Source organism: Felis catus, chromosome C1 (assembly GCF_018350175.1).
Source record: "Felis catus isolate Fca126 chromosome C1, F.catus_Fca126_mat1.0, whole genome shotgun sequence".
Taxonomy (NCBI): Eukaryota; Metazoa; Chordata; class Mammalia; order Carnivora; family Felidae; genus Felis; species Felis catus.
Window position 1 is genome coordinate 31,283,394 of NC_058375.1, and position 17,467 is coordinate 31,300,860.

At 43.1% G+C, this 17,467-nt stretch overlaps 1 protein-coding gene across 1 annotated transcript in view; it reads left to right on the forward strand.

Moving 5' to 3' along the window:
• Nucleotides 1-6,034: 6,034 nt before the first annotated feature.
• SMAP2 (small ArfGAP2) overlaps nucleotides 6,035-17,467 on the forward strand; it is a 48,648-nt gene continuing 37,215 nt past the window's right edge. Inside the window, exon 1 of the mRNA XM_023258523.2 lies at nucleotides 6,035-6,558. Within this exon, the coding sequence (XP_023114291.1) occupies nucleotides 6,456-6,558 (103 nt within the window). The 5' untranslated portion in view covers nucleotides 6,035-6,455. The remainder of the gene's footprint in view (nucleotides 6,559-17,467) is intronic.

Below are 17,467 nucleotides of genomic sequence, written 5' to 3' on the forward strand. Positions count from 1 at the left end.
TTACAGAGGTGCAGCGCAACGGCTCATGTGTGATGTTTGGCCATTATTATGCATCTGTGGACAATGAAGCAAGATTGCAATGGTGGTGAGTTAGGCTGGGATTCAGACACTGCTAATACAGACAGCTCTGTCTCCTCTCCTGGAATCTGTGCTGGTTGATAGTAATGGGCAGTTATATTGTGAAACTAGGGGCGAGGAGGGAAGAGGGAGACGTTCAGTAGAAGTAAGGGGCACAAATTGTTTTGAAGAAAGTGGTAGGTTAGTATGGCATGAACAATGGGCCCACCAGGGTCCTCGGGTCTCTGGTGATGGGCCTGAGCCCCCAGGTTAGAGGGAGAGGTTCAAAAGCCAGTCAAGCTGTCTTTAACAAAGACTATGAGACTGCACACAAGTAATCTGGGGCCTAAATGACAATGTGTGACCCAGAGGTAGGGAGAAGCCACTCTCTCTGTCTTTGCAAGGGATTGCCTAGAATCCGGAGAAGTCTTGGTGCTGTGAGTATCAAGAAGTTGACAGGGACACCAGCCTTCTCACAGTGGGCTCCATTAGCTGTGGAAAACTGACGCTCTTCCAAGAGTGTCAGGCTGTGGAAATTGACACATAGGAACTGGAAGAGGAGAGGAGGGTCATGTAGCTCAACCCCAGGGCTCAAAGAGTTGGCTTGTGCAGCAGACATATGTATTCAAGGCTGAACACTCAATCCACTGCAAGGCAGGGGAGGCTTTCAAATGTCACAAATTCTCTACACTAAGAAAAAAGTTTGAGGGTTGGTTGAAGAGAGTTGATTGGAAGGACTATGAGTTTATTTGAGACCCTTAGTTCATTTATTTACATGTGACAAATAGAACAGAGCTAGCAGTAAAGTGGGGGAACATAATTATCCAACTTTCTTAATGAAAGTCATTTTATGAGTGGTACCCTATTCAGGTAAAGTGACTGACCAGTCGATTAGAAGCTGGTTTAGTTCTGAGGCACCTGGGTGGCTCAGTCGGTTAAGCGGCCGACTTCGGCTCGGGTCATGATCCCACGGTCCGTGAATTCGAGCCCCGTGTCGGGCTCTGTGCTGACAGCTCAGAGCCTGGAGCCTGTTTCGGATTCTGTGTCTCCCTCTCTCTCTGACCCTCCCCCGTTCATGCTCTGTCTCTCTCTGTCTCAAAAATAAATAAGCGTTAAAAAAATAAATAAATAAAGAAGCTGGTTTAGTTCAACATATGACTCAAGATTTGACCTCTTAACAAGATGATGATACACTAATGAAAATTTCCAATAGCAGTAGTCCCAAAATATTCACCATGCCACCTTTTTGGCAGTATTCTGGGCATTTTGTCACAGTGGTTACTATAATATAACAGTTTTAAAAAGTTTCTGTTTAGTCCTCTTATTTCTAAGAGTTGGGTTTTCAAAATACTCAGATAGAAAGACCAAGGAGAGAAACCATCTGGAAGTCAAACATGATATGTGGTGTTAGGTTTCTCCAATTCATCCCAGTTTTTTGAAATCCACAGATACAAGGTGACCAAACTTGGTTCAGCAGCCACTGAGACAGATAGGAGGCTCTTCTCTCTGGTGGTAACTAATGTGAATCACTTTTATGATAAAATAACACAATCATATTATGGAATAAAGGGAACTGTTTTGTAAGAATTGTCAAGGTAAAATTCAAGACTTCAAAAACAAAATCTGTACTTGGGAAGAGAAGAAATTTGCTTTAGCCATATCCTCAGACCCTGGGATATGCATTCACTTTCCTATAATAATAATAATAATAATAATAATAATAATAATAATAATAGCAAATACTTGATGTATCTGTTAAGATAGATAGGTTATGGGGTGCCTGGCTGGCTCAGTCTGTTAAGCGTCCGACTTCAGCTCAGGTCACGATCTCACAGTTTGTGGGTTTGAGCCCCACGTCGGGCTCTGTGCTGACAGCTCACAGCCTGGAGCCTGCCTCAGATTCTGTCTCCTTCTCTCTCTGTTCCTCCCCTGCTCATGCTCTGTCTCTCTCTCAAAAATAAATAAGGATTAAAAAAAAAAGATAGGTAGGTTATGCCATGGTAAACAAACAAAATTCAGTGGTTTGACAGAAAGAAGACTCATTTCTTGCTCATGCTACCTACCTTCCTTTGTGTGTTGACAGAGGGCTCTTGCTTATTAGCCCCTCTGGAATTCAGGACTGAATGTTTACCTCCTCAGATTCATACGTTGAGATCCCAATGTGATGGTATTAGGAAGTGAGGCTTTTGGGAGGTGATTAGGTCACGAGGATGGAGCCCTCATAAATGGGATCAGTGCCCTTACAAAAGAGATCCCAGAGGGGTGCCTGGGTGGCTCGGTTGATTAAGTGACCGACTCTGGCAGGTCATGATCTCGCGGTCCACGAGTTTGAGCCCTGCGTCAGGCTCTGTGCTGACAGCTCAGAGCCTGGAGCCTGCTTCGGATTCTGTGTCTCCCTCTCTCTCTGTCCATCCCCCACGCTCGCTCTGGCTCTCTCTGTCTCTTGAAAATAAATAAAAATGTTTAAAAAATTTTTGTTAAATAAATAAATAAAAGAGATCCCAGAGACCACTCGCAGCTTTTGCCACATGAGGATACAACAAGAAGTCACTGTCTATGAACCAGGAAGTGGGCTTTCAGCAGACATGAAATCTGTTGGTATGTTGATCTTGGACTTCCCAGTCTCCAGAACTGTGAGAAATATATTTATGTTGTTTATAGGCCACCCGATCTATGATATTCCATTATGGCATTCTGAACTGAGACAACCACCATCATGAAGGCTGATGGTCGCCATGCCAGGGGGGAAGAGAATCAGAGGAGTCTCAAAGCAGCAAATAAATGGTTTGGACATGAAGTGACACATATCCTTTTTGCTCAAACTCGTTGGCCACAACCAACCATAAGAGAGCCAAGAAAGAAAATCCTACCATGAGCCCGGAAGGCAGAAAGCCAGAAATATTTAGTGAAGAGAATTAATTGTCTATCACTCCCTTTGTGGCAAGAGCCGTTCCAAATATATTGCAGGCACGGGGTGCCTGGGTGGTTCAGTCCGTTAGGCGCTGGACTTTGGCTCAGGTCATGATCTCAGGATTTGAGCCCCGCATCGGGCTCTGAGCTGACAGCTCAGGGCCTGGAGCCTGCTTCAGATTCTGTGTCCCTCTCTCTCTGTCCCTCCCCCGCTTGTGCTCTCTCTCTCAAAAATAAATAAATAAAACATTAAAAAATATATATTGCAGGCGTTAGTTAAGCCTCATAACAATTCTGCGAAATAGGTCCTATTAATGTTATTATCATTCCCATTTAATAGATGAAATAACTGAGGTACAGACAGGCTAAGTAACCTGATCAAAGTCACACAGACAGTAAACGGTGAAGCTGAAGATTTAAACCTACCCATTCTGGTCCTGTGGCCTGTGAGCTTAACCACCAGACTATGTAGTCTCTCACTAGATGGGAAATTTTGAGAAGTGCTGTCATAGATGATGGAGAGCCACTAAAGGATTTTTAAGCAAGAGGGTATGACTCAATCAGATTTGCGATTGAGAAAGCTCTCATTGAAATTGAAACTATAGGGTTAGACTAAGGCAGGACGGCTATTTGCATAGTGAAGGGATGGAGATGAGGAGGGATTGAGCTAAGATACATTTACTACAATTAACAGGATAATCTTGAGCTTCTGTTTCATCAACTTGAGCCTCTGTTTTATCATTTCTTGAACATGATTACGGTAATACCTACCTTAATGGGTTTTTCTGAGGATTATAAAAAAATAACATAAGCAAAACCTGGTACTACTATCTGGAATTACAGAGATCTACATTAAAAATCCCAGCTCTGCTACTCACTGGATGAGAGTTCATTATTCTAAGTCTCAGTTTGCTCGTTTATAAAACACATGTTAGGGGCGCCTGGGTGGCTCAGTCGGTTAAACATCTCACTCTTGATTTTGGTTGGAGTCCTGATCTCGTGGTTTGTGAGTCTGAGCCCTGTGTTGGGCTCTGTGCTGACACTGTGGAGCCTGCTTGGGATCCTCTCTCCACCCCTCCCCTGCTCATGCTCTCTCTCTCTGTCCTACTCATGATAAATAAATACAACTTAAAAATTTTTTTCTTTAAATGTTTGTTTACTTTGGAGAGACAGACAGAGTGCGAGCGGGGTGGGAGATAGAGCAAGGGAGACACAGAATCCAAAGTGGGCTTCAGGCTCTGAGATGTCAGCACAGAGCCTGATGCAGGGCTCTAACCCATGAACCAGGAGATCATGATCTGAGCTGAAATCCAATGCTGAACCGACTGAGCCACCTAAGGGCCCCAATAAACACAGATAAAAAAACAAACACGTGTTGGGGTGCCTGGGTGGCTCAGTCAGTTAAGCATCTGACTTTGCTCAGATGTGACCTCACCTCTGGTAAGTTCAAGCCCCACATCAGGCTCTGTGCTGACGGCTCAGAGCCTGGAGCCCATTTTGGATTCTGTGTCTCCGCCTCTCTTTTGCCCCTCTCCTACTCGCCCTCTGTCTCCCTCTCCCTCTCAAAAATAAATAACATTAAAAAAACACGTTAATGTCAGAAAAGTTAAATAAGTTGAAAAATTATTACAAGCTCATTCAGGTTGAGAAAATTAGCTTAATTAGCTTAGGAGAAAGGCAGAATTCCTTCCAGAGAAAACTGAGATTTTGTTTAGGAAAAACTTATGTGTTTATGAAAGTCAAGTCTCCTAAGCACAAATAGAAGAGAAGAGGATTAGACAGAGAAGTAAATGTTTTTGTGGGTTTTTTTTTTAATGTTCATTTATTTTTGAGAAAAAGAGCACAAACAGGGGAGGGGCAGAGAGAGAGGGAGACCCAGAATCTGAAGCAGGCTCCAGGCCCTGAGCAGTCAGTGCAGAGTCCCATGTGGGGCTTGAACTCATGAACTGTGAGATCATGACCTGAGCTCAAGTTGGATGCTTAACCAACTGAGCCATCCAGGCACCTGACAAGTAAATAGTTTTGATCAATAAATAGAAAGTGTTGGTTTTCTACTGATGAGATGAAAGTTTTGAGGGAAGCCTGGGCTTGGGAGAAAGTAAAGAGATGGAGGAGAGGGTTTCACTAGAGAGAACTATGAGAATCTGGTCTTACCAGCTTCCCCTGTCCATTCTTCCCACCGCAGCCAGAGTGATCTTTTAAAACTACTAATTGGATCATGTTGTTCCCTTTCCCTTAGTCCAGTGCCTGATACTTAGAAGTCTCTCAGTAACAATTTGCTGAGTGAATGAATGAATGAAAACACTTGCCAGGTAGCAGGTGGATCCCTAAAGAAAGAGACTTTTGTGGAGAAGTTCTGTGTAGTGAGGGCGGTTAATAGTCATTTTAAGTAGTTCCCCATTTGTTTTGCTGTAATCACCCTCTCCACCACATCCCCCCAAATAACCTTCAGTGAAAGTCTGCTGCACAAAACAGCACTGTTTGGGGAGGATTTAAGAAATGAAAAAAAGTATCTAGGCAAACAATGTCCAAAGATGGCAGGAAATCTAACGAACAGGGGAACCCAGAATTCAGTGGGACCAGTGAGAGGTGACCAGAATCCTCTGAAAACGTGGGGGAAGATGTGCTGTCCCCCTTATGGTGGATTAGGGGCTTGGGCCCTCCATTTGGCTGTTGAAGAAAAGAATAAGCTGGACGACTTTGGAGTAGCCACAACCCTCAGGTTACATAAGAATGATAAATATTTAACTCATAGAGACGTTTGTTTTGAGGATTATATTGGGATAATTCATATAAAGCACTTAGCACAGAGCCTGGCACATAGTAAGAACTCAGCAAATGTTAATTGTTTCTCTTCTCTTTCTTCCACTCCCTCCACTAGCTTTCTGCCAGGCTCCATTCATTCTTTTCCAAGGACACTTAGGGGGCGTGCCCTGTCCTCTCTCCGCCCACCACAAGCTCCGCCCCTCACTTCTGCCTGGCTTGGTTCTTGAGAGGCGGAGCCAAGGGAAGAGCCCAGGGCGACGCGGTAAGGGCGGGGCGCATGCGCGGGCTGGGCTGGGTGGAGGTGGAGAGGAAGAGCTGCCGGAAGTAGGCGGCGGAGGTGGTGGCAGAGCAGGCGGCAGCTGCCAGGGAAACCGAGGCGCGGGACGCACGGCCCGCAGACAGGCAGGCCAGGCGGCGTCTCTGCGCGCCCAGGAGTGCCCCGTTTGCCTGGGCTGAGGGTCTCTAGTCCGGCAGCCTCCTCTGGACTCGGGCCTTTCCCTGAGCCCGCCAGGGGGCGCCGCACTGAGGGGGCTGCAGAGTGGGGGGCGGGCGCGGCTGACAAGAGAAGGGGGCGCCCGGCCCGGCCCGAGGGGGAGGGCTTTTCCCCCCGCTCAGGAGGTGCCCCTGGGCGGGGGACCCGGAGTCCTCACCTCCGAACTGAGGCAGGGGTTCCTGGGGGCGAGGAGGGCGCTTCGCCCTCTGCCCCCGCCGGCACCCTGGCCATGACGGGCAAGTCGGTGAAGGACGTGGATCGGTACCAGGCGGTCCTGGCCAACCTGCTGCTGGAGGAGGATAACAAGTTCTGTGCCGACTGCCAGTCCAAAGGTAGCGCATCCCTCCTGGCGGGCACGGGGTGTAGCTAGCCTCCGGCCGCGCCTGGGAGGTGGCCTGTGTGGGGAGGGGGTTTCTGGCGCTTAGGCCGCCCGAATCACGTTAAATGGTAAGGCGTGCTACTCTTACTGATGAGGCTGCCGCGTGTTCTGCGGCGCCGGGATGGTGTGGGGAGAGGCTGCGAGGGCGAGTGTGAGTGCCTGGGAGGGCCGGTGATGATGGGGGTGGAAGTGGCGTGGTGTGTGCAGGTGAGAATGTCTGTATGTCAGGGCTCCGAAGGAGTTCTGGGCCGACTGTCATTTAGAGGCAGCCCAGAGCTCACCGCCTTCCACTTGCAAAGCTGGGGGCGGGGGGGGGGGGGGAGGAGGAGGAACTGCAGTGTGTGTGTGTGTGTGTGTGTGTGTGTGTGTGTGTGTGTGTGTAGACGGTGGGGGGGGGGCGGAGAGGCAGAGAGCGGGGGAGGAAGAGAGGGAGGGAGGGGGAGGAGGGAAGTGACATGACGGTAGAAAAACTGCTTAAATAAATTTTTAAGGGGGTGATTGTTGCTGCCCGCTACTTGCGTAGCAGCTCCTTCTGTCATTTTACAGCCTTGCTGAACTCTGTCAGAGTGCATGGGTAGCTTTCTTTCTGGATATGTGAAGTGGGTACCTGCCTTATGCAGTGACACAGTGCGGATTTCTAGACAGCCTGGCCCTGGCCGTGCAGTGCGTTGGAGGCCTAATGTGTGTGTGTGTGTGTGTGTGTGTGTGTGTGTGTGTGTGGTGGCAGAAACTGGCACATTGTGGCTGAAGTGCAGGATCCTGTTTAGTCAGTGGAGAGAAGGAAGCAGTGGATGCATCAAATATGTTGTTCCATGATGCTTACCCTTCCAAAGGTGAAATGCGATCATTGTAAATGGGCAAAGCCATTTAGTCTTTGTTTTCTTGTCCTCAAAGATTCATGATTTGATCCCATTAAAAATCAGTATGATAGGAAAGCTTGGTTATAAGTGAAAGCTTGGTTGTATGCACCCAAAATGTACAGATACAAGATTCTGTAAATATTTTGTTTCCTTATTTTCCTTCTGAATTCTTTGGAATACAATTGGAGAAGTTGGGAAAATACTTTTCCCTTTGGGGAGAAGGGGATAGTTCTATTTGGGGAGCTATTGTTAATTTGCTTCTGTTCATAATGCAGTGGATTTACCACAGTCCTTTGCCATATAGCATATTGGGCACACAGTATACAACAAAGATTCAAATGTATTTGTATTTATCAATATTGAGAAAGGAAGGACATGCCTAATTAATGCTTTTAGGTAATTAACTTTTATTTTAGAAACATGAGGTTATGAAAGGAGAACAGGGACACATAGATTTAAATACCTAGTAGTATATTTTAATGCCCTCTGCTAATAGATAAATGGCATGTGCTCTTAGGAAAAAGGTCCCCAGATCTCTTTCCTGAATTTTTGCTGTAGCAAGAATTTGCTTTAAAAAGCATTTTAGAATCGGGGAGCCTAGGTGGCTCAGTTGGTTGAGCGGTGAACTTCGGTTCAGGTCATGGTCTCCCAGTTCATGGGTTTAAGACCCACATTAGGCTCTCTGCTATCAATGCAGAGCCAGCTTTGAATCCTCTCTTCCCCCTCTCTCACTGCCTTCCCCTGCTGGTGCTTTCTCTCTCAAAACATAAATAAACTTAAAAAAAAAAAGTATTTTAGAGTCAATTTATATTGAGTAGGTTAATTTCTTATAGTTGACTCTTGTTAAATCTTGTCCTAGATCTACTGGAAGATTCAGTTTAAAATTTAGGAGTGTATCTCCTGGCTTTACTCACATTCCCTTATGTCCTTAGTTGACAGATCTGGAGTCACAGTGAAGCAACCCACGAGAGTGAGCATTGCTACATTTGGGGAGTCAGATGCCATTTTGATGATTAGTACTGCTTTCAACCCCCCATTTCTCCTACTACTCATACTTACTCATATTCCAATGAAATTATAGCATATGGAAGAGAGAGCTTGATTCATCACTTCTTTCCCCCAAACTTTCCACTACTCTTTCTTAATAGCATTACTGGGGATCAGGTAATGAAATATTAGTTAATTCTTAATGAGAACTAGTAACTACTGGCTTGTGAACTTTCTTAACTGCTATTAATGGTAGAATTCTGCCTCCTGAAATGATTTCTTATCACAAATTAGTTTCACATTTTGGCTTAGTGGCTTCAGTGACTTGGCCATTGTAGTAGACATGTAATGACAAGGTGTCAGTCATCTTTCTAATTTTTTAAAATGTTTATTTATTTTTGAAAGTGAGAGACAGAGTGCAAGCAGGTGAGGGGCAGAGAGAGAGGGGGACACAGAATCTGAAGCAGGCTCCAGGCTCTGAGCTGTCATCACAGAGCCTGATGCGGGGCTCGAACTCAGACTGTGAGATCGTGACCTGAGCCAAAGTTGGATATTTAACTGACTGAGCCACCCAGGTGCCCCAAGTCATCTCTCAATTCAGTTAAATTACACATTGATGAAGCCTCAGTTTATCCATTTTGTGAATAATCTAGCTCCTTCCACTCTTTCAATCTTTGTCACTCATTTTCCTCCTCTCTCCTCATTTTGGTTTCCATAATGATCATGTAGACAACTACCGGGTCATGGAAGTTGACACTTCCATGGAAGTGTCCATGGAAGAGACACTTATATCAGGAGATTAAGTTACCTGTTAGCTCTGGTAAAAAATACATGTAGTGGGAGGAGGTATTTAAAAACTATTGGGTTTGGAAAATGAGATTCAGATCTGAGTTTATTTATCCCTATGTCTCATGTTGTTTCTTACTTAGAAATTGAGAGCTAACTATACAGAACTTGGTGAGTGATTACTAATCCATTAATATTAAATCACATAATATAGCCCTGGGCTGCAGACCTATGAGCAGGTATTTTTGTGATGTTCTAAAACAACCCTTTGGTAATGGCTCTTCTGTTTAAAATCTTATACTTGCTTAAGGGTGTTACTATCTTTAGATATGTAATGTGAACACCAGAGTAGAAAACAAGCATGTGTGTTCTTTATGTAGTATGAGCTTTGTTGGTCCTGGGATTTTTAACTCTCTTGAACACAAGACTCACCAGTTTCTGGGACTTCTAAGGCACTGAAGTGATTCCTGTGTAGCAAAGGAAGCTGCTTTGTTACTACCTTTTAAAAAGTGCTTTGACTTACTTTTAGGTCCAAAGATATGGTTTCCTCCTCACCCAAGGATATTGTGACCTTTTGGGTAAATTTTTGGACTGATTTAAGTAGTGATAGAAAAAAGGACAAGCTTACTAAAAATTCCAGATATGCCAATGGTAGCTCTACTCAGTTGAGGCTGGGTCCCATTTTTGGATAGAACCTTGTGGGGTTGTACGAGTCCAAGGCTTAATCTTAACTCTGTAGTTCCATAGTCAGTGGCCCTGGAATGACTCCTACTAATCAACCTCTTCAGAGACTGGTTTAAACTAGACACTATCTTACTTACCATGTAAGGATCTTTGTCATGACCTGAATACCTGTTTCCACTAATGGGACGTTACTCTCTCAGTATCAAATTTTTTTAAAAAATTGAGAGCTTTTTAATGAGCAGAGAATTAAAATGGAAGAGATTTGATGGTCTTGTGGAATATTTACTACAGACTGTGAAATACCACATGGAATTCTGGAGTTTGACAGAAACTTTGTAATATTTGGTACTTTCCCCTTCTGCTGCATCCTGTCTCTGAAATGTTTTACCTTGAATTACCTAACCATTGCTTCTGTTCCAGTTTCCATTATATGTTCTTAAATTTATTTTATTTTTAAAATTTTGTGTTTTTGTGAGAGAAAGAGAGTGTAAGCGGGGAAGAGGGGCAGAGGGAGAAAGAGAATCTTAAGCAGGTTCCACGCTCAACGTGGAGCCCAACTCAGGGCTCGATTCCACAACCCTGGGATCGTGACCTGAGCTGAAATTGAGAGTTGGAAGCTCAACCGACCGAGCCACCCAGAAGCCCCTATACTTTTAAATTTAAGAGATATCACTGTCCTGTGGTTCAAAATGTAAAAGCTTCAAAGGCAAATATATACGAGAAAAAGTTGTATTCTTCGATCCAACTACTAACTAGGCCCAACCCTGGTTAGCTTCTGAGATCAGACTAGATCCAGGTGCATTCAGGGTGGTGTGGCCGTAGACAGAAAAAGTTGTATTCGAATTCCTGATCCCTTGGGGCACCTGGGGTGGGGGGGAGTTTCAGCCAGTTAAGCACTGACTTCGGCTCAGATCATGATCTGGTGGTTCATGAGTTCTAGCCCCACGTTGGGCTCTGTGCTGACAGCTCAGAGCCTGGAGCCTGCTTCAGATTCTGTGTCTCCCTCTATCTGTGCCCCTCCCCTGCTCATGTTCTGTCTGTCTCCATCTCTCAAAAATAAATAAATGTTTAAAAAATGAAAAATAAATAATCCCTGATCCTTTAGCCACCATTTTCCCTTCCTCGAAGTAACCACTTTTGATAATACCTTATGTGATTTTTGAGAGATGATATATACACAAACAACTACTTTTTTGAAAGTTTACTTCTTTTAGTAATCTCTGTACCCAGTGTGGGGCTTGAACCTACGACCCCAAGATCAAGAGTCACAAGCTCCTCTGACTGAGCCAGCCAAGCACCCTGCAAGCAACTACATTTAATTATATGCTTTTTCAGTGCTTTCATGCAGGGAGTAATATTACAGTTCATTTTCAATCAGTAGTATAATATGGACAGCATGCAGGTGCTCTGTCCATGCACATTCAGGAGCTTCTTCATTCTCTCCAGGTGTTTTCTAAGGTGATACCTAGGATATTTTGATTAAGTTCAAAGATATGCCTAAGTGATTTGGAAACATCTGCTCTTGTTGAAGTCATTTTAGAAAATGTCCTAGGTCTGTCCATAGCACATATTTACCACATTTCAGGTGGTAAAGAAGTATAGGAATGGAAGGGGCTGCAGACTTGATGTTGAAACATCCAATTAAACTCCTTCACTCTTATTTTAGCTTTGTGGCCTTGAGCACTGCCCTGAATTTTCCTCATTTGAAAAATGAAAGTGCCTTGTAAAATAAATGTTCCACAAATGTAAGCATCACTTGCTATCACCATTGCTGGTCTGATTGATGCGGCCTTGGTTTTAGTTGTTTCACTTTCTGATTTTATGCCCTTAAATACTCTGGTGACTGGAAGCCATGGTTAGAATGACTCACTCAATAATTCCCTAGTCTTTAAGCCAAAACCATTTCCTATATATGGGGGTTCTGGCATTTTTGCAAATCTACTTTATGGTACCCTTGAGGATGGTCTTGGAATTTTTCCTCACTCTTCAAAATTGTATGAAAGATTAGACCAGGGAACTTTATGTAGAGATTTTCTAAAGTAGTCCTAAATTTTAACTCCAGTAAATTAATTTCTGGCTTTGCTTTATATTTGTTTTGTGTTGATAGTTAAGTCATTGCTTGTTAAGTAGCATTTTTTAGAACATGAACTTTCCTATCAGTTTTTAATTATTTTACCTATATTTGTGACACCTTTTGAGAGGTTAAAAAAATTCCATCAAATCTAGACAACAGAAGAAGTTTTGTGTCCATCTCTAGTTGTTAAACACTCTTCTCCGGCCAAGATCAAATAAGTTTCTGGGTTTTTACAGCAAATGCACCTTAACTCTAACAGTCATGGCTGGGTTGACACAGTTACACTGAAAGTAATTTATCAAAATCCTCATTAGACTGTCTTTTAATATCAACTTGTTAAGCCTGTTCCCTGGGAGATGCTTTCCTATTTGTTCTCCTTGTCCTTTAAATAACATTCGGTGGCAGTGGGATAGGGTACAAAATACCTTATCATTTAGGCGGAACTCTGCAAACCTCAAATCCACACCATATATATTCTTTCTGAAAATATTTCTAAGCACTTACTTTGCGTCAGACACTGTACCAGGATATGTGGTAGATTCAGAGCTAGGGCCTTTGGTCTGAAGGATTACACAGTTGAATGGGGAAGCAGATGTGTAAACTGATAATGATGCAATGTAGTATTATCATGATGGCACTGTGTGCAGGGAGAAAGGAAAGACTGGAGAAAGCAAACAAGTCCGCCTCAGGAAGTCATGACTTCAAAGACTGTGTAGGCTGTGTCTTGAATGATAAGCATGACTTTGCTAGGTGAATTTAGGGGACTTTGCATTCTAAGCAGAGGAAAATGGAATGTGCAAAGCTTCCAAAGTAGTGTGTGTGTGGGGGGGGGGGAGAGAGAGACAGAGAGAGAGAGAGAGACAGAGACAGAGAGAGAGAGAGACAGAGAGAGAGAGATTGATTCTCTAGTATATTTTGACTACATGTTAGGGAGTGGCAAGGGATAAAGGTTTTGACAGGTAGTCAGGGGCCAATAAGGTTAAAATCCTAGCCCTGTAGTTGATTTGGTGTATAGTATTGAGATTATGGATATGCTTTAGACCCTCTGCTGTGTAAGAAGCCCATACTATTGGAAGTCTACCTGCTACTCAAATGGAATAATAAGTATTGCAGACATGAAATGTTTTCTAATTGATGAGTAGTAAGAAAGGTCTCAATATTGTGCCCACAATATCAATATGGAAGTGTGCCTTCACGAGTACATTAAATGATCTTAGAAAAGTCTAGTGAAATGCCAGCAGTAGATATTATGTCATTTCTGGAGTTGACGACGTTGATTTTGAGGCTGAGCATGCTTAGATACTCAAGCGGTTTAAGAGTGCTGAATATTTGATGTGTGCTCTTGGTTGCTGAGTGCTTAGGAGGTGTAAGCAGGTAGCTTGCAGCCTGATCTCTCAGTGCACTTTTCAGCAAACATATTGCTTTCCAATAAACCAGAAAATTACTTTCTTTCTGCATTTTTCATCTGATGTCATTATGATATGTAGGTGGCAGCTTTCTTGGGCACAGTTGTCTATATAACTGTTCACCACATGAGTCATTGTCTGTTCCTATTCTTCTGCCTGAAAATTCCCTCTTGGAAATGATGTCATGCAGTTGGTGACTGCAACACTTTACTCATTATGCACATTGCAGTTGGCTCTGTATGTTATGTTGATGGAACCTACCTATGCCATAGACACGGGATAAAGTGACTTGTTCAATGGACTCAGACTCGATTCCTTCAAATGATATCCCCCCGTAATAAAGACGCCAAGAAAGAATCTGCATAACGCACACACATGTGTTACATTCTGAGCACACAGTGCCTAACTTCTGTTATTGTGTCTGCTTAAATCCTTATCACAGTTGTACTTCTGTTTGAGCAAGTGGCCAGTTTAAGTAGATACTAATTTTGAAGAAGTTCTCTATTGGCCCTGGAATGTGACAGTTCAGCTTACCACACTGAAAAGGTAGGAACCAATCTATGTAGAGTAGAACACTTTAAAGTTAATTCACTTTTACCAAATTCCTCTATTGTCAAAGAAATATTCCTATATCGATACATTTTAAAAAATTATAATGTGCCACAATTAACATGTCCACTAGAATGTAATTTCTACAGGGGCAGGCATAGATGTAGCTCTTAGTAAATACTTGTTTGAATGAATGAATTGATCTTGTCATTATAAATCCTTTGTTTCTTATTAGAAGAAATCTTTTACAGATTATCTGAATAGTTGTTTAATTCTTAAGAAAGTTAAGTTTTAAAATATATTTAAAGTCCGGGACCTGTCAGGGAAACAGAAACCACTGTAGGTAGTACAAGCAGAGGGGATCTAACATACGTAATAGTAACATACGTAATGGATGATATAAAAGCTTAGCAGGTAAATGGGCTGGTGAGGCAACCCAGATATTAGCAACACCTGGGAGCTACTGTGCCCCTAAGGAAATGAGAAGGTGCTCGTGTCACCAAAGGCCGGAAGTCTGAGCTATCTGGTGTAAGCTACATGCACAGAAAGCAAAGCTGTGTGGTGCAGCTGGAACTGTGACCCTGTAAGAGAGCATTACCCTGGCTTCCCTCTTCCTCCTCCCTCTTATCCTCATCAGTGCCTCCCATTGATGGAACTTACCCAGAAATCGGTTGGCAAGGGACCCTGGGAGATGTAGGTCCCACTAACAGAGTGGAGCAGGGGTAGGATCCAAGTGGAAACAGGCAAGGCACAGGGGCACTTAAAAAAAATCTCCATAATGTTATTCTTTCTCTTCATAGGTAAATAGTTGAGTTATTTTGGACAAGAGATAAGTGTTTTCAGGCAGATACGACCTTGTGTGCTTCTAAAGAATCTTAACAGTTGCTGAAAAAATAATTAGTCCCAGGAAGTAACGTAACAACTCAGTTATTGAGCTGGCATCCTATATAATTAGGATGTGTGACCAGGAAAATTGGCTTCTGTTGAATCTGTATTTCGCTATTTTTCGCTCTAGGAGCAGTTTATCAGTTTGGGTACTCAGAAAATAAGTTCCCACCCTGTCGATCCTGGGAAGTGTTGGGCATGATTGTGTGTGTGTGTGTGTGTGTGTGTGTGTGTGTGTGTGTGTGTGTATACACATACACTAAGCTTGTCTCATCTACAACTGAAAGACTTGAGTCAATAACACGTAAGATGTACAAAGAAAGTTTTAAGGATTTCAGCCTTCTAACATGGTGCAGATGAGACTTTCCTTGACAGTTAAAGTAATTGCAGTGGAGCTAATTTTCCTTGTGCTACACATCATTTTAACTAGTGTTATTGGTTCGTCTGGGGTTTTCCCCCCACAGCTTCAGATAGGTTAGCACTGGGGGAGGGAGGTGAGATCACCTGATCCGCTTTCTTCTATACTGGACCTGAAAAGTATTTTTTGTCTTCTAAGGAAGGTTGCCGCTGTTCCATTTAAAGGCAGAGCTTTCCAAGGTACTGCTAGTAGTTTTCTTCTTGATTATAAAATGTTTAATGAGTTACAAGATAGAAGTTTGGCACTTTCTAGAAGGTCTTTTTTTGTCAATCAGGTCACCTGCCTTTGGGCCCCTGCTACATTAATGGAATTGGTGGAACTAGGCCAGCAAAGGTTTTCAGTAGAGTGTGAGTATATTTCTCTTCAGGCTGTTATTTTCCACAGAGGCGACGGGGTAAGGGACTCTGAGTAAAGTTACCGTCTATAAAAATTGCAGATTTCATTGTTCTTCTCTTTCCTCCCAAAATTAATTTCCTCTTGGCAGGTACAATTCACAGATGTAATTAAAGGGTAATTTGGTATTCTAAAAAGCGTATCAGACTGCTTCCCAAAGTACCAGTTCTTTTCAGCCAGTCCATTTCGATTTAAGAGGTACATCTATGCATTTTTTGAAGCCTCATGTTTAATAGTTACAACATTTTGCTACTGTGTTTGACTCTTCCATTTTCCAAACTTTCTCCTTCCCTACCCCACTCTTCTGGCTCCTGTATTTCCCCACAGGCTTTGTGGATGCTGGTCCATTGATGGCTGACCTGCAGGTCCCTTCCCAGTGGAAAACCCCAGAGATGAGCCAAATCTACCTTCAGCTGTGGCCATCCATCAGTGTAAGGTTGCCTGGCGGTTGTCTTCAGTTTGTCCGGCACTCCTCTCCCTTGCTCCCCCTCCCCCCATCCTCCCTCGTGTGTGGCTGAAACTTGCCCTGGAATCCCGCCTTTGTAACATGTCACTGGGTAGTAATAAGACTTCAATATCGCTGCTGCTTTTCGTTTTCAAGTAATGTTAAATAGTTCTCTGACTGTTTTTGTTGACCATAGCCCTCTTTTCCCCACCCAGTTTGTATATTTCTTGTGGGTATTCTGGTTTGCTTTTGAACGCATATAGGATATGGCTTATTTAGAAAGTATTGGATTTCATAAGCCCAACTGGAGAATACTTTGTTGATTTTTTTTTTCTTAATTTCAAGTCAGAACTTTCAAAAAGAAATTTCTTAATCTGAAAGACTGAGAACTGGATCCCTCAGGCACCATTTCATTTCTCCTCACCCAAAAAACAAATGTGTAATGTTCTCATTTTATGATGCGTTGAAAATAATAAAGCAAATACAGGAGTAAGGGAGGCCTACTCTCAGCTCTAGCTCATAAGCCTGGCCTACCGTAATGATTTGAGAAAATAGAACACCTTCTCTTTTCCTTTTTTTTTTTTTTTTTAAATTAGCATGCTGTCTTTCACAGCTAGTGATGGGAAGACTGTAAAATCCCCAAGCCTTTACTGGGGCCGCCTAGCTTACTTCTTTAAGGCCTGCACATTAATCCTGCAACGTAACTTACTGAAGTACCCTCAAAGTTAATTTTATTAAGCTTCTTCCTCTTTCCTTGCCTTACTGGAAGTCCCCCAATGTGTAGATTTAGAAATGAATTCTCTAGAATTTCAAGCCTTGAGTTAAACATTTTGTCTTAATATTGTTTAGATGGTTGCTTTTCTTCTTCTGCCTTCAAAAAATAATTTGTTACCGAATTTTCTGTGTGAACTGGTAACATCTTATGCTGCAATCTAAAGATCGTGAAGGAGAGGGTGTCAGTGTCTTCTTGCTGATACTTTCCCACTTGCCTTAAATTGACACAAGCTCTTCGATGAATAATAGGAAGGACATTCCGTGCTCTTACCATGATGCTTTTGTTCAAAGTAGCGATAAACAGCGGTTAGTGGAAACCAATTTAAGTGTGGCAGCTGATTTGAGAAAGAAAGAGTGAAAAAGATTCAGGCTCTTCTGCTGTGTTGAAAGCATTTGTATTGAAAGAACAGCTGTTTGAAACTGGGGGCCCTGTCTCTCTGAAGGTAGGCCTGAGGAGTTTGGTTAGAGGAACTGTCTTAGACTAGAGGAGAATTGTGAGAAAAACTTTCCTGTAGTGTGAGTGCTGTGTGAACGTCCCAGCTTGTATGTGAGAGAAGGAAAAATCATTCAGTGCAGCATTGGAAGGAAGATTCCAGAGCAG